Raw genomic sequence first — 23,313 nt, 5'->3', positions numbered from 1 at the left:
CTGAGAGATAGTAAAAAGTGTAATAATAATTGGGGCAGACTTTCGTCTTCTATCCATAATAAATTGGGATACTTACACTTTAGAACCAAATTCAAGGAATAGAGAAATCAGGCAGATCTTACTCAATGCACTTGCCATTAACTCACTTGCCAAACCTACAAGAGGAAATAAAATATTAGACCTATTATCAGTAAGCCATCCTAAGGTGATAAAACAAGTCAATATTATTGATGGTATAATTGACCACAGAAATTTTTGCAACAGTAACAATTAATGTAGTGTCAGCTGTGAAACCAAAACGTAATATGCCCAAATTTGATGAATGCAATCTTTTCTTGGAAATTCTGCACCAAGGAATCAATGAACATATTCTGCAACAACTGAAATGTGATAACTAGTGATGGGTCGGTTCAATTCTTTGATTCCTCGATTCTTGACCATGAACCGGAATCGAAAATGAGTACTTGCCAAGGTGAAAAATCGATTCCGATTCCAGTAGTACTTCAAACCACAAATTTATATACGACCGCGTTTCCAACAGTCATTCGAATTTTCGCGCCACGTAATCGTAATAACAAAACACATATCTTGGGATGTGCGAGTATTCGAATCGAGTTGAGTAGTTGGTACTAAACTCAAGCGTTTCGAGTAGCATTATGAATGTCAAGTCGAGTAGTTAAGGTTACAGAGCTTTCGAGGCTAGTAGGTCCAGCAATCTGCCGACAGGAAGTCCTATTATGAAACTCATGTAATAATGCAGTTTTTAAAGCCGATAATTCATTCTAATGCCTTGGCCTGGTAGTTTCAGCTTGCCGAATACACTATAACAGTTGTCAATGTGGGTGCCGAATACCTTTACGCCAGCCGCGGCGGCCGATCGTCTTCCTACCCGGCGCACACTGGTCCGACATCGGATAAAGCTGGAATAAAGTCCAAAATGACCTTTTTGGGGATAGAGACATGAAACTTAGCGTAAATACTCATAAATCATTACCAGATATAGATTTATATGCCATTTTACATACGACCCTTTAGTGAGATACAGTGGCCCAAACATGACCAATTTTTCAATGCCACGCGAGATATCGTTTTTCCTCAAAAAATCTTTGAATTTATCCAGGTGGTTTTGTGTTGATATGCATTTTATGGAATAAAAACGCAATATTCCTTTGACCTGGGGTTTTCCTATACTTTCAATGACTTTTGAAGATTTTGGCTCTCATCTGTCTGCTTTTACAATGCAAAATGGCCGACCTGTTTTTCACGTGAAATTTGACATAAAGTAGACATTATCTTTCGTTTACGAAAAATATAACTCGGAAAATTTGAATCACAATATAAAGTAGAGATTTCTAAAGGGTACTAATTAGAAATCTTGGAAAAAAAAGTTTGCGACGAAGGAAATAAGAGCGATTTTTCAATCTCGCGTCAAGGCTGAGCTACACGCCGCGGAATTTTGAGGCTCAGTAACTGAGGGCGATTTTTCAAGTTTTTTAAAACATTAGTCTTGAAAATCGTCATTTAAAGCAAGGATAATCATCTTCATTGACTTATAACACTAAACTGAGGATGTTAAAAAGGAATATCTATAGATCAACTAGACCATTTAGCGCATTACTCGAGTGAAAATGCTAAGGATTGGATATTTTTCGGAACCATCCCACGCATAAGAAATATGGCTCGGGTATTGAAGTAAAGGGAAGAGATTAAGTCAGCATGCTTAAGAGAGAGAAAAAAGAACTATTTCCGTGAAAGGCAACAACCGATACCCTTTTTCCCTTTCCACCTTCGCCGAGGTGAGTCGCGCGGTAGGGGAGTTTTCACACCACAAGGCTCTTTTAGCCTTTTTTATTACTGCGACCGTCCGATGTGATATTCATTTGTAGCGTTTAGTTTCTTTCTTGAACTTAAAAAAAGCAAGAGATTTTAAGGTTGATTAAATGACGTGAGAAGTATAGCATTTTTTTGGCTCTACAAAACTAAAGTTTAGTTCTATAGTTTGTTCGCTTCATCCACTTGAATTCCATGAAGATTCAAGATACAAAAAAATCGTTGATATAATTTTTAATTAAAAATTCCTAACTCTACGAAGTCTTGCAATTTTGGTAGGAAAGTACTTGCCCATTCGCACAAGTGTGTAGCAAAAGGCAATTTTCTGCAGGCAGCAATACTGTAACATGGAGACGTCAAAACCTGCTGGCTGAGCTTGTAGAATAATTGGTTTTTCTGCTTGAGAATTTGAAAGGGCCAAATATTACATGATTCATATGCGTAGTATGTAATCTTTATTATAGCTGTGAAAATTACTATACTCAGGGCTCTCCCATGTAGTTTGGATACATATATATGGTCGACATATTACTTGAGGTTAATTAATTTCAATTGTCTCTTTGGAACTGTTGAAGGCACATTAATTTTCATTCATCTCCTACTTCTGACAATAACCATCAACCATCCTCATTATATTTTCCTTCTTACATTAGGCTAGACATTCATCATAGAAAATTGGAGTAGAATATATTGTAGTATGCATTGCTGTATTGCCTGGTTCAGAAATTATCATACTCGACTCGACTCAATACTTGCCAGTAATTTTCAACCTGACTCGAGATCAAAAAGTGCTACTTGGAAATGCCTATTATATTCTGAAGGAGCAAATGCAGACTAGGGCGCCTGTGACAGTTATATAGTCAAGATACATTGATGCATTTGGAAAAGTACCCAAAGTCACCGTGGCAAACACTGTTGAAGCTGAAGTGGAAGCTTATTTATCAGAGGTGAATGCACCAACAAATTCCTTCCCTGGGAAATACTGGAAGACTTGTATCTCCTACCCAAGGCTGCAAGTATTTGCGAAGAGGTTTCTTGCCATACCACCATCCCCTGTGTTTCGTGAAAGACATTTAGTTCTGCAGGAATAATATGTGAAGTAAAATGCAACAGGCTTTATCCTGACAGAGTGAAGATGCTTTGCTTTCTGAGCAAAAATTTCAAGTCTTCAAAAGGAGACTAAATTTGTGAGACATTATTGATAATGATAAGATATTACACAATAATAGCTGAAATCTGATTCACTGATTGGGTGATTGACCATAATTAGCAGCCCAAACTACCGGGCCTATCGAGCTGAGATTTTTTGTGGAAAAACTAAAAAAATATTCATCGGGAGAAAAAATCTGAAAATGCCAAAAAGTGTGATACTTTTCGAGATATATCGATCTACTTTAACATGGGCTCTGATGGAAAAAAAATAAATTCGCGATATGACCAACTTTAAATCGCCGCACGCGGACGAGATCCAAATGGGAAACATTAGTTTTTTGGCCGATTTTTTTGGCATGGGTTAGAAGCTCCCAAGTCGAGCCGATTTCGAGATATCGATTTACACGCGTTCTTATGTGATTTCGATTTGAGAGCTGGCGAACAAAACTTAAGCTATGTAGCTCGCGAAGATGTTGGCACAAGCCTACCTATTCGGTAGACTTTGGGTTTTCTTTTTTAATTAGGTATTGTAATAGTTAATGAATTATTTCATTTTGAAATTTTCCCAAATTATTTTTTTGGCTTCCCGGCGATCGCCGCCATTCCTCCCCGCCAAACGGCTTGAGGTCGGACTCGGTAAGAAAGACACGCATCGCCTTATAGGAGGGAGCATGGCAGTAGACGGGAGAAATACGATAAGTATGGGACGATACCCAATCAACCATCGCGGTCCATTCTTCGAAATGCATTGCTCTTTTGTTTTCATTCTTCTTCTTTTCTTTCATGTTCTTTATTATCTTAGGCCTCATGCACCATGGATGGGTATATGAGTGTGATTTAAGGGCCGCCATTGCCTGTTCGGCGAACCTATACTGCCATTGAAAAACGTGAATTTGCACTACTTGGTTGGTATTACAGGTAGACCAATGAAATTTGCAGGAATGGTACATCTTGGTATTCTTCACGGAGCAATGTTAAACATACTACTGCTGATGGGCTCACCTTCGATATATATCGAATCTACGTTTTATTGTATTTTATCGAATGCTAATAAGTACTTGGAATATTCATAAATGGGGACAGAGGTGCCGGGCTAACATTGAGAAAGACCAAGAAATGGAATACCAACCAATGAAATTGCGTATTTCAGAGTTCCGGGGTCAGCATAATCGAAAGTTCGATACGATTATTATACCAAATACGTAAAGTAGCATAACTTCTTAAATATTTTTGATAGACCGATAAAATTTGGTTATTTGGTACATCATAGTATTCCTCATAATTCACTGTAAAAATATAATTTGTATGTAGTCTCATATTCGATATATATCGATTCTGCGTTTTATTAAAATTAGAGATGTGCGAATAGTATCCGCGAATACTCGAATACCTCGAATAATAGAAAGTATTCGATATTCGAGATCTCGAATAGTTATGCCAAAGGTACCGTCTCGAATACCTCGAATACTATGAATTTCGCGTCATACACTATCGCTCGCACGTCGTTGGTAGTTGACTCGGAAAAATTAGAACTCTAGTCGTCTAGTGCATGCAGCGCCGTTTTAAGCAAGCTGACGAAATACATCAAATTCACGGGTTCGAGCGGTGAAAAGAGTTCGACGTGGGGAACCGAAATTGATCGGATGAAAAAAATCCGAAAATCCCAGGTGTCCCTTATCAGGAGAACCTCAGTTCCGTGGGATAGCAACATTGGCGCATTTCCCACGATCCGCTATCCCCATCCATTCAGCGTTCGCCCCACCCCCTCAAACGATTTCCTCTTCCCCGAAAACAAAAAAAAGGTCCTGGCTCGTGCAGGGATCGTATTACGAAGACCTCAGCTTTGAAAAAAATATCAAGTTACCGGAAAATAATAGAATCTTGTTTCACCCTTCCCTCTTTCTCCCCACTGACCATTTTCCCGCGTCCATCTTTTGATAAAATGAGAGGAGGTGTTTGCCGTGTGTCCTTTGTGGCTAATAATGACAGGCACTTATTTTGAATCTTCCCCAGGAGATGAAACTACCATAGGGAGGAACTCAGTGCCGTGGAATAGTGACATTGGCGCATTTCCCACGATCTGCTATTCCCCTCCATTCAGCATTCGCCTCACCCACTCTTGACGATTTCCTCTTCTCCGAAATCAAAATAAAGATCCCAGCTCGCACAGGGATTGTATTACAAAAACCTTAGCTTCAAAAAATATCAAGTTACGCGAGAAAAATAAAAACGTGTCTCGCACCCACCCCCTTTTCTCACCCACTGACCTTTTTCTACCTACCTGCTTCGAATTTCCCCCTTTCTCGAGGTCAACTGCTGCATGAGTCATCTACTAGCCCGAAAGGTGTCTAACAATGACTTTCGGCAATTGTTATTACACCTTTATTGGATTGAAATATTAGTAATGTGCGCGTAATTTAAAAAAGAATAAGACCAAACACGACATATTTCTGACTTTATTTAAGCATTTTGCGCAGGAAAATAAATACCGGGAAGAAGAAGAAATACGACGTAGGCGTAATGCTCAAATAGGGTGGTTTCCTATTATTTTTTATTGCCTAAATCGAAATATTAATACTCCTGAAGTACGTATTTAACGCTTTTAGAGTTTTATAAGACGATATCTATTTTTCGCGATTAAATTAAAAGTGAAAATTTTCAAGCGCGCGAAAACGCGACGGGTAAGTATGAATGCCGGGAAAAACTCCGCGTGACGTCGTTCTGGTTCCCGCTGCCGCAAGTGAGGTGACCTTGGGGCGAGGCTCTGAGCGCTATTACGACGCAGGATGCTAGCAGGTAGTCGAGTACCATGCTAGCTGGTAGCGCTTGGCTTAAATAAGGTTTATTAATACCTTATCAAACAGACTGTGTGATTATTAAGACATGTCTCCCTGAGCTCTGTGCCTCATGCATGCATTGGTAACCTCAGACGATGTAAAACTCTGATCCTCTCGTGTAAAAACTAAGTCCCTGTGATGTCACGTGGAGTGGCATCGCATAGGCGCCAATCTGGCCTTTTTCAAATGAGGTAAAATTGAACATTGCCATTAGTCTAAACCGGTATTTCTAGAACGAAATGATTTGTATATTATGAATACACTAATGGTGGGTAACGAATCACAATCAATACCTTTCGTTTTCTTTAATGAATGAAACTACCCTATTGTTTACATAAAATTAAAATATTCCATTAATCAGCTAAATTCCTGTTTGAATCCTTTAAAGGCAATCACAATTACTCGCCAAAATCTTGGGTTTCCTGCTGCATAGGCGACCTAGTCAAACATTTTCACATTCATCGTTTAGTATTCGAGGTATTCGAAATTCGAGGTATTCGAATATTCGAGCAATGATTTAATATTCGAATTCGATATTCGAATTCGAGAAATCTACTATTCGACCCATCCCTAATTAAAATGTATCGAATTGCTATATCACATAGTATGTAGCATCGAAGGGGTAAGTTGAGGTGGTATTAAATAGTTGATGATCGTAAAAAGAATTCTGAATCATTAGAGTTGCGCATTTCACCATACAGGTGTCAGTGTAATCGAAAGTTCGATTCGATTATTATACCAAATAAGTAAATTGGCATAACTTGATAAGTATTTTCGTTACACCAACGAAATTTGGTAAATGAGTACATCTTGGTATTTCTCATGAAGTACACTGGGAATACGTACTGTATGTAGTCTCACATTCGATATATATCGAATCTGCGTTTTCCAAAAATATATCGAATTGCTATAATACTTAGGATTTAACATCCACGGGCATAGTTGAGAAGGTAATAGATAGTGTACGACCATAGAATGAAATTCTAATCAATAGCTATGAGCATTTTACTGTACAGACGTCAGAATAATCGAATGTTCGATTCGATTATTATAACAAATACGAATGTTGACATAACTTGATAAGTATTTGAGGTAGATGAATGAAATTTGGTAAATGAGTACATATTGGTATTCCTCATAATGCACAGGGGAAATATGTTTTGTATGTAGTCTCACATTCGATATATATCGAATCTGCCTTTCCTTAAAATATATCGAATTGCTATAACACATAGAATTTAGCATCCACGGACATAGTTGAGAAGGTAGTAGATAGTGTACGACCATAGACTGAAATTCTAATCAATAGTTATGGGCATTTTACTGTGCAGATGTCAGTATAATCGATAGTTCGATTCGATTATTTTACTAAATACGTAAATTGCCATAACTTAATAAGTATTACTGTTAGACCAATGAAATTTGGTGAATTGATGCATCTTGGTATTACACCTAATGTGTTGTGTAAATATGTTTACTATGTAGTCTCATATTCGATATATATCGAATCTGCGTTTTCTTAAAATATATCGAATTGCTATAATACATTGTATTTAACATCCACGGGCAAAGTTGAGGGGGAATATTATAGTGTTAGACCACAGAAGGAAATTTGAATCAGTAGCATTGCGCATTTTACTGTACAAGTGTCAGTATAATCGAAAGTTCGATTCGATTATTACAATAAATACGAATATTGACATAACATGATAAGTATTTCAGGTAGATGAATGATATTTGGTAAATGGGTGCATATTGGTATTCCTCATAATGCACAGGGGAAATATGTTTACTATGTAGTCTCACATTCGATATATATCGAATCTGCTTTTACCTAAAATATATCGAATTGCTATACCACATAGAATTTAGCATCCACGGGCATAGTTGTGAAGGAAATACAGTAAAACTTTGATTTTACGCAGTTGGAGGGACCGAAATATGGGCACTGTGTAAAATCAAAGTGTGTAAAATCAAGAGTTGGTATTGAGGAGGAGTATAGTTTTCAGGATAACTCATGCTCATTATTGCTCGGAAAATGAAGCCTAATAATCTTATTCACTCAAAAGCAACACCACAGATGACGTGTTACCCTAAGAGAAATATCTTTGCATTCCTGAACAGTGTTTCCCATGGTTGAACAAAATGGTTGAAATGCCAGCATTTCTGGCACTAAGATTACTTCTGTTACCCAGGAGAAATTTCGGAATGGTGATACTAAATGGTCACAGAGAAGCTAATTTTCGAAAATATTCTCATTAAAAGCAGTTTTCAGGATATCCGTTTAACCACCAGCAGACAAACAAAGATTGGAGATTGAAGAAATGAGATACCTGAGGATAGTCATCTAAATTAACCCCATTAACAGGGAGCAAAATTTTGCTAATACATCACAAAGGCTTTACACCCTGTGGGCCTGGGTTCAAGTCCTGGCAGTAGCAAAGACTTATCAGAGATGGCCTTATCCCTACTTGAGTCTAATGTGGAGGGCACTTCCAGTGCACCACTCTGTCCATCAGATGGGAAGTTAAGTCCTGGTCCCTTTTGAGCTTATCATTACAACCTGGCTAATGCCAACATAGGGTTCCTATCCCCCCAGCCCTTACTTCACGGCGCTAATGACCCCAGTAGTTGGTTACCTCCAAATAGCATACCATAGATAATACGGAGCACACAGGACCCGGGATATTCGGAAATTCAGATTTTTCCGGTGCTAAGATCACTTTTTTTGAAGTGAGCTATTTAAATGACCGCGCAACTGCCGTCATGCCGCCCGTGATGAATAAAAAATGACTAATAGTCCTGAAAATTTTTCCTTCTCTATAATTAATACGCATTAAAAAAGCATTTCCCCATGAAATTTTAGCATTAGTAGATTGACTCTTCCGGGAATAGCTTCTCTGTCGGCATTCTTCCGCAAATTCAGCGCCGGGACCTTCGACTCACAAGCCGTGTGACTCAGCTTCACGTAATATTTTGCTTCCCCATATCTGATAACAACACTGGACACTTTTTGTATTTCGATTGTATGGTACTAAGCCATTCCTGAGTTTAAAGGGACTGCCTTATCACTCACGTCTTGAATTTGACTTCAATGATTACATGACGATTGACGACGCGAGTTATTCTCCGAGGGCATTAACTCCCGTTCCGTTAAAACGCTTGCCACCTAGCGGAGTTAAGCTAATAGCTATTCAAGTTCCAACCATGTTAAACTTAAACCGTCTGACAATGAGATACAAGTTGAGTCGGTTCTGATAAGCGTGCAGCGCAAGCAATTTTCCCTCGCCTCCATTTGTCCCGCAGATGTGGGGTTAGCCCGGGAATGAGACAATGCATGCTGCTTTTACCATCGTGTTGAATCACCATCGACTTACGTCAATACTAGAAGTACGACTATCTTTTTTAGATCACCTTGGAAGCCAAAATTTTGGCACGGGAGTATTTTTAACGACTCATTTCGCCGTTATATTTCGCTGGGGCGACGGAAAACATAGCGTTGGCAAAATTCTAGAAAGCCTTGCGTTGGGGATACATATTCCGTAGCTCATAATTCTGGATATAAACAGCGTCGATCAATAAGTCGAATAATAAACGAAAGGTGATAATGTTAATATCTCCAGCGATCATGTCTTAATCAAAAGTAGTTACGCATACACGGCGATTGCCGTGTGTTTTAGGTTTCGATATCCTTCTACGGCGAATTTGAACTAAGAGCGACATTCGCGTTCGTAATGGAGCCTGAAATATTACTGAGAGGGCTCACGGGGAAGCAATAATTAGATTCGCGATGTATTTAGTTTCACGTTCAACAGCGCGATGTCATTTCAACCGTTCCTGTATTCATTTTTGCAACTCATTGAGACGAAATAATAACCTAACTGCATATTGCTCTAGTCGGATTTTCAAAACAAGCCGAAAGACAACTGCGTAAAATCAAGATTAGCGACCTCTTAGGGGCTGGGGTTATGCTGCGCAAAATCGAAAAACTGCGTAAAATCAAGAAAAGATGTAAAATCGAAGTTTCACCATTGCAATTCCCTATGCTTTCCGGCCGGACTTGAGTGCCGCTGCGTAAAAACGAGACTTGATGTAAAATCGAAGTGCGTAAAATCGAAGTTTTACTGTAGATAGTGGATGACCATAGAATGAAATTATAACCAAAAGCTATGAGCAATTTACTGTACAGATGTCAGCATATAATCGAAAGTTCGATTAAATCATTGGAAGTTATACCAATATTGACATAACATGATAAGTATTTGAGGTAGATGAACGACATTTGGTAAATGGGTACATATTGGTATTCCTCATTATGCACAGTATGTTTTGTATGTTGCGTCAAATTCGATATATATCGAATATGCGTTTCCTTAAAATATAACGAAGTGCCATACCACATAGAATTTAGTATCCACGGGCATAGTTGAGAAATTAATTGATAGTCGATGAATAGAATGAAAAGAAATGTATAACCTAATAAAAATATGAATAGATTTTCGTATTTTTCAAAATAGATGTTACTTTTTTTTAAGTTCGATTCGATTACTGTAGAAAATATTCAAAATGACATATCTTCATAACTATTTCAGTTAGAGCAATGAAATTTGAAGTGTGTGTGCATATTAGTATTCCTCTTACTTCCCAATAAAAATTAATGAAGAGAATGGACTACCTTTAGATTTATATCGAATATGCGTTTTCATAAAATATGTCGAAAATCTTTAACATTACGTGGTGAAAATTTCGAACTTTTTACCAACTTATGGACCCAGGACTAGGCTACAATTGACACCACCATATCTTCTACCACTTACACACCAGCTTGAAGAATTCAAGCACCCATCCACTCGTTATCAATAAAAGATAGATATGAAAGGAGATATTTTTATTTTAAATTTAAACATGAGTGCTAATATTCTAAAGTAATACCTATCATGTAACAACACTTTTCAGGTATGTTCTGTTTTGAAATTTAGCTATTATATTTTAATTACATTGTGATGATATGAAAGATGCTTTTGTCAACTGACTCTTTCACGGAGTAATATTTTTTAAAGTGGTTTTCTTGTTGCCTGGAATTAAGTAATATTTTTCTTGGAGCCTATGGCATCAGAATCGATGGAATCGGTATCGGTAGAATCGGATTCGAAATGTCAGAATGGGGAACGGAATCGATAAAATTTTGGAATCGACCCATCACTAGTGATAACACAGTAGACTCTGGTCAATACGAACAACGCTATTAGGAAGCAATTCATTGGTCCCGATGAAAAGGCCTATCCAATCCATAGTAAAAGAAACGTTATTACAAAATTACTCAGTCCTGGTCCCAGCGGTTGCGAAAGGAACTGTATTACAAATTTCTGCAAAAAAGCAACGGCATTTATAACGCTAGGTTATCATCATTGATCTACGTTTAAGTTCTCTTCTTGTACTGTGCCCAAGAGCATCAATTTTGGTTCTCTTCAGTAGGAGATACTTCTATTGCAATCAACATCATATAATAAGCTGCATTTGCGGGGAATTATGGTGACCCATTCATTAACGCTCGTAAATTGGACGTACAGTTAGTCCTCTTCCTAAGCACATTGGATTTATGAACTTAGGTACTAACGTTCGAAAAATTCAAGCACGCCCGAAATTTCAAATTTGGTGCTTTTGGAGTTTGCCTATGTGCCACGACGTGGCGTGGCGTAGAGGAAGGAACTCCCACTTTGGGCATAATCTGAACAAAAATCCAGTGTGAAGTCAGGAACTGCTCAGTGTTTCGTCCATTCTATCTTCCCGCGGAAAGCGATTTTTTTTTACCCTGGATACGTAGAAAGCCAGATCAGTTGGTCACATTCGCGAGTTAAACCTTTCCGCTGAATGCCGCACCTATGCGGAGAGGATTTTCTTCCATAAATAACGAATGCCATGCCTATGCAGCATGAATTTTCCTACCCTAACCAACGAATGCCGTGCCTGTGCGGCACAGGTCGAAAAAAGTGACCGTGGCGGACCCAATAGACCCACGGACTCGGTCGTCCGTCGTGATTCGCTTTAGCGCGAGCCCAGTCCCTTCTTCGGCTGCTCAGATCGACCCTTTCCTATCCTCTCCATGCGATCAACTACTGTTATTTGCAGTGTGTTTTCCAAAAAAATATTTGTTGCTTACTTGCGAAATCCAATGCTATAAATGAATTCATCTTTTTTTGCTGACCACATGGAAATTTCAAACAAAATTCTAATGTTAATATCAACGGAGTTATAGAACAACTAGTACATATACTAAATCTGTCTAGATCTTTGTTTAAAATTTCAGAACTTCGTTTAAAATTTCTGCACGCTCAGAAAAAAACACAAAATTCATTTTGAATGCAAAAAATCGATGCAAACAACAAATATTTGCATATATTTTGCATTAATATTTTAGCCAGTTGACTGCGGACTCGTGCTAGGAAGGGGCTTTTAATCCCTCTAGGGTCTGGGACGGAGGCCGAGGAAAGGGATCGGCGCCCCACTGAGTTGAGTCCAAAAATGGTTTGGGAGGGAACCACTGCCTTCAGTTGACGCGAAAAAGCTTTGTACAGGGGAGTAAAGAAAACTTTCAAGAGACTCGTATTGAGGAAGAATTTCCCTCAACGAAGGTCCGGCGCGAAAGGGTTAATGTGCGATTGTGATGCAGTGTTGCATTCTGCAGGATAACCAATGCCTTGTATAAGTGTATCAACTTAAGAGCATGGTCTTGGAACGCATCTTCTTCGGTTATCGAGGACTTGCACATAATTTAATAGTGTATATTATACTCTTGACTCTGTGATTAAGTGAAGACTCTTGAAGTGCGGGAGATTGAAGAGACAAGAAATTTTGACCAAGTGTGTTTTTTTATTTCTATGATTCCTAAAAGAAATGTTCATAAACTCCGTTATTACAAACTTCCGGTTTTTTCGGTCCCGTGAACTTCGTAATAATGAGAGTCTACTGTAAAGAACCATGTTGGTACAACAATGATGATGGAAGGGACCTTGGGAAGCAGAGAAAACTACACAACTTGTGCAAAAAGTCCATTATGTTTGATAATTAATTGAAGGAACTGGAAGCAAAAGAAAGTTGCGCTGTGCAATGCTCAACAGCCAAGAAATCAATGCGAACTGCACCATGAAATTTCAAGAAAAAAGTACTTGGTGAATTGCTCAAAGAAAATCTGAAATATTTTTGGTCACATGCAAGAGAGCTTCAGGGGAAATCTTCAACTGTCGATTCGTTATTTCTCAAAGATTGTCTTGTCACCGAAAATATTGGCAAAGCTAACATGTTTAATTCCCACTTCGAAAGTGTGTACACTGCAGACGATATTGAATTTAATTTAGACATCCCATGTACTGAGGAACTGATGGAAGAAATCTCTATACTACGAGATAGGATAACAACACAACTACAATCGATAAAGAATTGTAAATCTCCGGAACAGTGTTACCCAGATGTTAAGAATTAGGCTGAGAGCAGCTGGAGACTTGGAGGCTGCGTGCTAGGCTTAAATTGCTTGAGCTATTGAGAATGCATATCTTTAAAAGCTAGACAGAGAACATGATTATTATTAGAGTCCCACTATATTTCCAGGTCTGACAGAAGCGATAAATTAAGAGTGGTATTTAGCCGAATGTATAGATATGGGAATTCATTTTTCTCCCGAACCATAAAGGACTTAAATAAATTCTAGTCGTAATATGGTAGTTTCCTTCATCAAAGAAAACGAAAGGCATTGATTGCGATTCGTTACACACCATTAGTGTATTCGTAATATACAAATTATTTGGTTTCAGAAATCCCTGTTTAGACGAATGGCAATGGTCAATTATAACCGCATATGAAAAAGGCCAGATTGGCGCCCATGCGATGCCACTCTACGTGACGTCACAGGGACCTAGTTTCTATACGAGTAGATAGGAGTTTTACATCGTCTGAGATTACCAATGCATGCATGAGGCACAGAGCTCAGGGAAACATCTCTTAATAATCACCTTTTAAAACTGCCTGTGGTCGGAAAGTTTCATCTGTTTGATAAGGTATTAATAATCCTTATTTAAGCCAAGCTCTACCTGCTAGCAGGGTACTCTGCTATTTGCTAGCAGCCAGTATTGCAGCAGCGCATAATATCCTCGCCCCAAGGTCACCTCACAAGGGGGAAGCTGGAACCAGAATGACGTCACACGGTCTTTTCCCATCATTCATACTTAGCCGTCGCGTTTTCGTACGCTTGAAATTATTCACTTTTCATTTAATCGCGAATAATAGATATCGTCATTTAAAAATCTAAAAGTGTGAAATTCGTATGCTAGGAGTGATAATCTTTCGATTTAGGCAATTAAAGAATAATAGGAAACCACGCTATTTTGATTTTCCTTTTTAATAGAGATGGGTCGAATAGCTGGTTAATCGAACTCGAATATCGAATTTGAATATTAAAGCATAGCTCAAATATCTCGAATAATAGAATTGCACAAAGCATATTACATAAATGTTATTCTTCGATTTCACTTCATCTATACATATAAAATAAAGTCGAAAATCGTGTTAATTAGAACACTTATAACTCAAGAACAGCTGCACCGATTTTAATGATTTAAGGTTCTTTGGATTCATCTCAGCCCCAGATAACATATAGGACATTAAAAATAAGATAACTTCCCAAAAAAAAATTCATCTCTTTCTTAGTGATATGTTTTTAGGATTTAGTAACGTAACAACAATTGATAAGTCGGTCAAAACTACAAATTAAATGATTTGTTTTGTTTTAACCAATTTAATAACTGAACTTCATAGCAATATAACATTGTAATTGCTAAATACATATATTCTAGAGATGGGTCGAATAGTAGATTTCTCGAATTCGAATATCAAATCATTGCTCGAATATTCGAATACCTCGAATACTAAACTATGAATGTGAGAATGTTTGACTAGGTCGCCTATGCAGCAGGAAACCCAAGATTTTGGCGAGTAATTGTGATAGCCTTTAAAGGATTCAAACAGGAATTTAGCTGATTAATGGAATATTTTAATTTTATGTAAACAATAGGGTAATTTCCTTCATTAAAGAAAACGAAAGGCATTGATTGTGATTCGTTACCTACCATTGGTGTATTCATAATATACAAATTATTTGGTTCTAGAAATACCGGTCTAGACCAATGGCAATGGTCAATTTTATCCTCATTTGAAACAGGCCACATTGGCACCCATGTGATGCCACTCCACTTGACATCACAGGGACCTAGTTTCTACACGAGAGGATAGGAGTTTTACATCGTCTGAGGTTACTAATGCATGCATGAGGCACAGAGCTCAGGGAAACATGTCTTAGTAATCACTTATTAAAACTGGCTAAGGTCGGAAAGTTTTCTTCGTTTGATAAGGTAAGTTTTGGTAAGGTAAGGTTTGGTAAGGTATCAGCGCTCTGAGCCTCGCCCAAGGTCACCTCAAAAGGCTGGAGGGGGAACCGGAAATGCGTCACACGGACTTTTCCCCATCATTCCCACTAACGCGTCGCGTTTTCGAGCTCTTGAAAATTTTCACTTTTAATTTAATCGGGAAAAATAGATATCGTCCAATAAAAATCTAAAAGCGTTAAATACGTACTCCAGGAGTATTAATATTTCGATTTTGGCAATAAAAAAATAATAGGAAAGCACCCTATTTGTGCATTACGCCAAAATGCTAAGCCCCCGTCATATTTCTTCGTCTTTCCGGCATTTATTTTCCTGCTTAAAATGCTGAAATAAAGTCATAAATATGTCGTGTTTGGTCTTATTCTTTCTTAATTTACGCGCATATTACTAATATTTCAATCCAATAAAAGTGTAATAATAATTGCCGAAAGTCATTGTTAGACACCTTTCGGGCTAGTAGATGACTCATGCAGCAGTTGACCTCCAGAAAGGGGGAAATTCGAAGCAGTTTGGTAGAAAAAGGTCAGCGGGTGAGAAAAGGGGGTGGGTGCGAGACACGTTTTTATTTTTCTCGCCTAACTTGATATTTTTTTCGAAGCTAAGGTCTTCGTAATACGATCCCTGCGCGAGGTCGGATCTTTTGTTTGACATCGGAGAAGAGGAAATCGTCAGAGTGGTTGAGGCGAATGCTGAAGGGAGGGGGATAGCAGATCGTGGGAAATGCGCCAATGTCACTATCCCACGGCACTGAGTTCCTCCCTGCGGTAGTTTCATCTCCTGGGGAAGATTCAAAATAAGTGCCTGTCGTTATTAGCCACAAAGGACACATGGTAAACACCTCGTCTTATTTTTATCAAAAGATGAATGCGGGAAAATGGTCAGTGGGGGAGAAAGAGTGAAGGGTGAAACGCGATTCTATTATTTTCCGGTAACTTTATATTTTTTCGAGGCTAAAGTCTTCGTAATACGACCCCTGCCCGAGGGAGGACCTTTTGTTTGATTTCGGAGAAGAGGAAATCGTCAGATTGGGTGGGGTGAATGCTGAATGGAGGGAATAGCGGATCGTGGGAAATGCGCCTATGTTGCTATCCCACGGCACTGAGTTACTCCTGGGATTCTCGGATTTTTTCACCCTATCAATTTCGGTTCCCCATGTCGAACTCTTTTCACCGCTCTAAACCGCGAATTTGATATAGTTCGTCAGCTTGCCTAAAACGGCGCTGCATGCACTAAACAACTAGAGTTCTCATTTTTCTGAGTCAACTACCAATGACGTGCGAGCGAAAGCGTATGATGCGAAATTCAAAATATTCGAGGTATTCGAGACGGTACCTTTGGCATAACTATTCGAGATCTCGAATATGGAATACTTTCTGATATTCGAGGTATTCGAGTATTCGCGGATACTATTCGCACATCCCTAGTAAAAAGGTAATTTTTGGTTGCACTTTTCCTAAGGCATCTGTTTTTGTTGGGTGATACTGTTTAGACAGACTTGCTACCTCCAAAGCAAATTGATTTTTTATCATCTCAACATTATTTGAATCTTGAAGTACACTGCTTTTGAATCATGGATCAGGAATAATTGCAGAAGTGAATAATTATTCTTTTTCCAGAAATTCATACCTACTTTTAATGGAAAACAGCAAATCATTGGCGAAACCTTGTTGAAATTGATGATTCTATTCACAAGGGCAATAATTTAAGAAACTGTGACTGCACTTCCACTAGTAAGAAATGTTGCTCTTTCAAAATCATCTAGAACATCAATCAATTGCTTGAAAGCATCCCACTGTGGTGGAGTTATGTCAACATTAGAACTCAGGTTAGAGGCAGCCAATTTTATTGCTTGCCTCTCTTCCAGAATATGCCTCATCATTTGCAAAAGGGAGTTCCATCTTGTGGGTTCATCCTGGATGAGCTTACTGTCTGTAAAAAAAAGCAAGACACCCGAGTTTGAGGAGCTCTATCGTCTAAATGAGGAAATCAGTTTCAATGCAATAAAGAGCAAATGATAGAGAATTTATTTTTACATTGTATCACATATTTAGAAAAAATTCTGCTCCATAGAATTTCCTGTACTTAATATTTTCTAAGAAAAGGACTCATTTTTGTGTGCATAAAATCAAGTTGCCCAACTTGGAGTGCCTGGTATTCCCATAATTTTTGTTCCAATATCACGAAAAATGATGGATTTGTTGTAAACAACGCAAATCTCTGCTAACTTTGAAACCAATGATAGCAGAAGGGATAGTCAGAGATCAAAACAAGAATAAGCACCAAACGATATTGAATATTGCTGACATTTAGCATGTACTTGCATTCAGTGGTGGCTGGTGGTTATGTATCCAGGGTGTGCATTATTGAGAAGATGATGAAAAAGGGCATGAAGTTAAAATGAATGCTGCTAAATGGCACTGTATGCATTGACGGACTAGGATCCTGAGCACAGGTAGTGTAGGTGGCGGTTACACCGCTACACTACCTGCAGTGTGCAGTTGCTAACATATGCACCGCGCATTACTTACTTTCTACGGCACACAACAGTACCAATAAATTTTTAATTGACCCATTGGTTTTAGAAGTTTCAGAGATTTGCATTGTTTAAAACAAATCCATCAATTTTTGTGGTATAAACTATTTGTTTTCTGCAAATTGTCAATAATAGATCTTGCTTTCTTTTGTTAAAATTGCAAGTTATTGGAACAAAAACTATGGAATACCAAGTGCTCAAAGTTGGGCAGTTTGATTTTACTTGCAGAAAAGGGGCACTTCTTCTTAGAAAATATTAAGTACAGGAAATACTATTGAGCGGAAATTTTTTTGAAGTAAATGGTCCAACATAAAAATAAATTATCGATGGTTTGAGGCATAACTTTATGGAAGCGATTAATTATGAAAAATGAAAAAGAAGAAACTTAGCGCTTTCACATGGAATATTTATTCACATACATACACGACCATTGTTTCAACATAGGACTGATGATGACGTCTAATGTTGAAACCGTGGTCATGTAAATGTGTGAATAAATATTTCATGTGAAAGCACTAAATTTCTTCTTTTTCATTTTTCATAAATTTTCTATTGTTTGCTTTTTGTTGCACTGAAATTGATTTCCTCGTTTAGACGATAGAGCCCCTCAAACTCGGCTGTCTTGCTTTTGTTTTACAGACAGGTGAATGAGAAGTGATGAAAATATTTTTTTTAGATGTGGGTGTATTGATGGTATGCATTCTGTCACGGGTCCACATATGCTGTCGTTGAAGTCACTTTTTTTTTACTAAAATTTAATGAAAATTTTGATCCTTTTTCAACTCTGACGCATCATTGCAGAGCCTTCATTTGGCATAAAGAAACAAAACTGATGTCAGGGGAAGCCCGTATTGTTGTAGTGTTTGAATCTGTGATGATCTTCCCAATCAGTGGAACGGTATGGGAGCTGTAGCTCAATGTGTGATGGAAGGTACCCCTAGAAATAATTTTTTCTGCCATTTTCAATTTTTTTGGGGGTTTTGAGGGGGTAAACGGGGGTTTTTGGATATCTTCCGTCGATCATTTTTGGTCCCCCATGTTAACCGATATCCAATCACCTCTCTTATCCATGAATTCGATGTAGTTCGTCAACTTTCCCAAAACAGAGCTGCATGCACTTAACGGCCAGAGTCCTTTACGTTGCTTCTGAGTCAACTGCCAACGACGTGTATGCGTCAGTGTATAAAAATATTAATGTGAGACATTGGCATTCTCGTCTTTCAGCAAGGTGAAAGACCAAATACGTAATTCCGTGTCTGTTGCCCAGGCTTTGCTCAAGACTAGTACTAGGACCTTACACGGGCCAAGACAAAAGTGCGTAAGGCCTTTACAAGGCACATCCTGAAGGAGTGGAAGATGGACAGATGGAGGGTATTCCCTTGGAGGGTGGTGGAGTAAAGTGAAAGTTTCCACAGTTGTAGTGCTACCGGTTGCGATCATCCCCCAAATTAAAATCCACAAACAGCTGATTGGTAGCACAGAGGGAGCCGTGACAAATGCCTCATAAACACAAAATATAATACTCATAGAAACATTACCGTATAGACATTACACATACTAGCACAATTAAAGCTGTTTGTTGTGTCGAATATAACAGATGACACCAAGTGCATCTTTTGTTGTATAGACGCAATGAAGATACAAAGTTGGAAATATAGAGCTACCATTTTTGTTTGTCGTCTTATTGCAAGAAACACAAATTACTCTGTCTGCCTTAGACTTTCTCCTTTACATCATTTCTTTTTCTTTCTCCATGCACAGGAGTTTACTTTTGTCTTATTTTATTTACGGACAGCAGGTCCAATGCATCCAGTCTTGCATTATTATGCTTAAGAAAGAGATTATTCTCCTGGCATTTTTAGCCCATGTGTGTGTTTGAGTGAGTGAGTAATGGTCAAGGCTTGCCAGTTGATTGGCTGTGTTTGGTCCATGTGTTCTTTTGCTCCATCCCTGCAAACCAATGCGATCAAACCTGGGTTGGTGATAAATGGACAAGTGCAATGTGTTACAGCTTTTGGAGCACTTATATACCATTAAATATGGGTACAATTAAATATGGGGGTATACCATTTCTACTCACTTTGTGTAATGTTGCTGATCTTTCATGAATAGGCACTTGCGAGGTAGCCATTCTGAGTTTTGCCTTGCGATTTAATTTTTGTGGTTACTTGTATCATATTTTAGGTGCTCTAATGTTTAGTGGCAGGAGAAAGAAGCGTCATGCACCTGTGTTTGTAGTTATTTCCATCGTCACTATTAAAATAGGTGGCCCACTATTCTTTCAACTTAACTAGTTATGTACTGCTCCTCAGAGGTAACTAATCTAGTAATAACCATGGTATGGACTTACTTGCCTTGCTAAATTGATATTTTTTTGCAATTTAGTCATTGGCCTTTTGACAGTATATTGCCAAGATCTTGTTGTAATTCTTTCTCTATGCTGCTCTCCCTGTAACTGGCTTCTATTGTACTTTGCTCGATTATTCTTGTCTAGTCTCTACTCTAGTCTAATTTACTCCATTTCGTGCGGAAAGAAACCTTAAACTGCATGGCAAAAAATGATGCGAAAAATTCTAAACCTTAAATATAAGTGTGAGGGTAATTTCTATGAAGGATAAATGACAGTGGTCATGTAAAGAGATAACTGCTAAATTTTATGAGGAGATATCTTATTTGACTGTGTGTGTTTTTCAGGAGCTGTTCCGAAAGGTTGTTCCGCACCAGTGTCTAGGGGGGGAGTGGTCTCGGCGGAAAGGCGTTGGCAACAATGGGGGGAAGGGAGTGGCGTCAGTGCTTGCCACCGTCGGACAATTCAACGCTGTGTCCTTCCGTGTGATCTCCACGTTGTTGGTGGTTGACTCGACGGTGGAACGTGCCAAAGTGCTCGGTGCATGGATTGAAATAGCGCAGGAATTGCGTGTGTTGAAAAACTTTTCCTCTTTAAAAGCCATCATATCGGGCCTGCAGTCAAACCCTATTTTCCGTTTACAGCGGACGTGGCGTGCTTTACCTGGAGACAAGGTAATCAATCATCAATCTAATTATGTAAATGATTTCCTATGAAATGTGTTGGTCAACCCGTACCTCTCCTTTTGATCAAAATTCTCTGCTGCTGTCAGTGTGACTGGGTGTAACTGTAATAGGTAGCTAAAACAGTAAGCATACATTTTTTATTGGTACAGTGAGTCCTCGTTTAACGTCACTTACCGTTCCTGAAGAATGTAACGATAAACGAAATGACGTTAATCGAAGCATAATATCCCATAAGAAACAATGTAAAAAGTGAATATCGGCTCCTAGACCTCACAATTTCTACGCGAAAAAAAATGTTAGCGTATCATATCTGGGGCATTTTTTACGATAGGAATGCCAAACTATGGCATAAATACGTGTTCCTGCCTTCATCGACGACAATAGCAGCAGTGACGTAAATCCTTCTCCATTTTTGTATCTTCCAGCATTTGCTTTTCGGCTTCGCTATGGTGGTCGCCCGGGCGAGCGTCGCCTGGGCATCATCATCGCTGAAACATCGTCGCAGTTACGGGAACCAAAATTATTGTGAACACGGCGAAAAAAGTGATGACAAAAACTCCGAGTTCTACACGGAAAAATGCCTCGGAATCACTTTTTAGGTTCCTGAAAACCATTATGTCAAGTAAAACCTTGCGCACCTACGCAAGAATTCATTTTGCAGAAATTTTTGCTAAAACCGTAATCGCAATTAAGAATAAACACACCGTTTTACACTTCGTTTAGACTGACTGTATTACCGCCCACAAAACTAACAACCTGCAACGCCCGCCGCTTCGCCTTTTTTTTCGCGCGAAATTTAAAAGACTTGACGTTATCGCGAAGCGTAGGTGCGATAAACGAGTGACGGTCTCAAAATTTTCGTGACGTTATCGCGAAATGACGTAGAACGAGGACTCACTGTAATAGAATTTTTCAATCCATGAACTTATTTCTACAGGTTAGTCATTGAGTGGGGCTTGTATATTTTTTTCAGTATTAAAGACTTGTAAACATCATCTATTATTACATAGTTATCTTAGTTGGTGGTTTATTTTACAAATTTTTGTTTCTTAAAGTCTTTTAAGATAATTTATCAATGCCAATAAGGTTCAGATTTGGTGAATACTTACATGATTAATAAGACTCTTTAAACTGTAGAAACACTCTCAATGCTACTTTATATTTTGAGACAGGCGTTTTGAAAAAAAGACATTCTTTGAACATATTTTAATGGAAGCAGGTTAAGTTATGTCACTATAGTCATGAACAGTGCTCTTAGATTGTGGTAAATAAAATCATCTCAAAGTAAAAAAGCACCAAAAATTAGTATAAAAGTCAGTATAAAGATCAATTTTGTGACAAAGGCAGTTAATATAATCGTTAAATAAATCCTTTACTGTGAGCAAGTGGAAAAGTTAGATGATCCGAATGTACTTGCAGTGGTAGGAGAAAAATGTATGGAAGCAAAGTAAGATGTGTGGATGGTATCTTGGCGGTACGAGGTTGCACTCAGAGGTGTTCATCTGGTTGTGGTGGACATATTTAACATACTTAAAGATGTACATAGGAGAGAACAATCGATAATTCAGTCCCAAAAAAATTCAATTTCGAGTCCTTGGGGCCATTGGAGTTCCGGAACTAAATTTTAGCCCGCGAATAGCCCGTGAAACTTTGCTTTGATCATATGGTGATCATGAGAGCATTACTCACTCAGTGATTTAATCTGGTCTGGTAAAACACATAAAACCCATTCCTAGCATACTCACCAACGTAAGTGTATATGTTGACAATGTTTGGCATTCCAGTTGGCAAAAACACACGATGATCACTTGAAACTAGCGTCCTAATCTCTACATTGCCATAATATCAAGAATAAGGCCTGAAATGTAGTGCTGGTAGAACAGTGGATATCTGCAGGGGAAGCTGCAGAGAGTGTAGCCATCTTGAAAAATGGAGTTTGAATGAAAGTGGGCATCCTAGAATGGCAAATTTAAAAGCTGAATATTCATTAAATCTCAGCATGTGATGTAATTCATAGCACCTTACTCGTACGCAAGGAGTTTGCTCTCAATGTGCTACGGCAGTAGCTGCTCTGTTATGCCCTGAATGCATATGCTCTAAAGTATTTTGAGTGAATGCTGAATTTCTCGCAATTTTCTTTTCCATGTGTACCGTGTCAGATGGTGTACCAATAACCAATGTCACCTCATGTGATAGAGTATGATAGGGTGTTGTAACATGGCAGGGTCAATAATTCAGTCCTGAAGAAACGATGCCTACTTGTGGTTTGAAATTTAACCTTTTTGATACTAATGACGAAAATGCCGCAGGATGATTCTTGACCTGTGAGACAAAAGCCGCAAATTTTCATTGGAGATTTTTCTACACAGGCGAATGAATGCCAACAATTTATGTTTCTTAGCTCTCCCCCTTTTTATGACGGTCGCGGCTATGCAAAGTCTTAGTTTCGGGACCCAAAAATGTGGGAATCAGGCCGTACCCTCGAAATGTGGGA

The 23,313-nt window shown here is 38.5% G+C and overlaps 1 protein-coding gene across 3 annotated transcripts in view; it reads left to right on the top strand.

Moving 5' to 3' along the window:
- Positions 1-23,313, top strand: part of LOC124168842 (ral guanine nucleotide dissociation stimulator-like 1) — a 113,000-nt gene that overhangs the window by 33,729 nt on the left and 55,958 nt on the right. For all 3 annotated transcript variants that reach the window (XM_046547186.1, XM_046547185.1, XM_046547187.1), the window contains exon 7: positions 20,481-20,807. In XM_046547186.1, the coding sequence (XP_046403142.1) occupies positions 20,481-20,807 (327 nt within the window). The remainder of the gene's footprint in view (positions 1-20,480; positions 20,808-23,313) is intronic.

Source organism: Ischnura elegans, chromosome 12 (genome assembly GCF_921293095.1).
Source record: "Ischnura elegans chromosome 12, ioIscEleg1.1, whole genome shotgun sequence".
NCBI lineage: Eukaryota > Metazoa > Arthropoda > Insecta > Odonata > Coenagrionidae > Ischnura > Ischnura elegans.
Note: the sequence above shows the minus strand (reverse complement) of the source record. Positions and strands in the feature narration are given on the sequence as shown.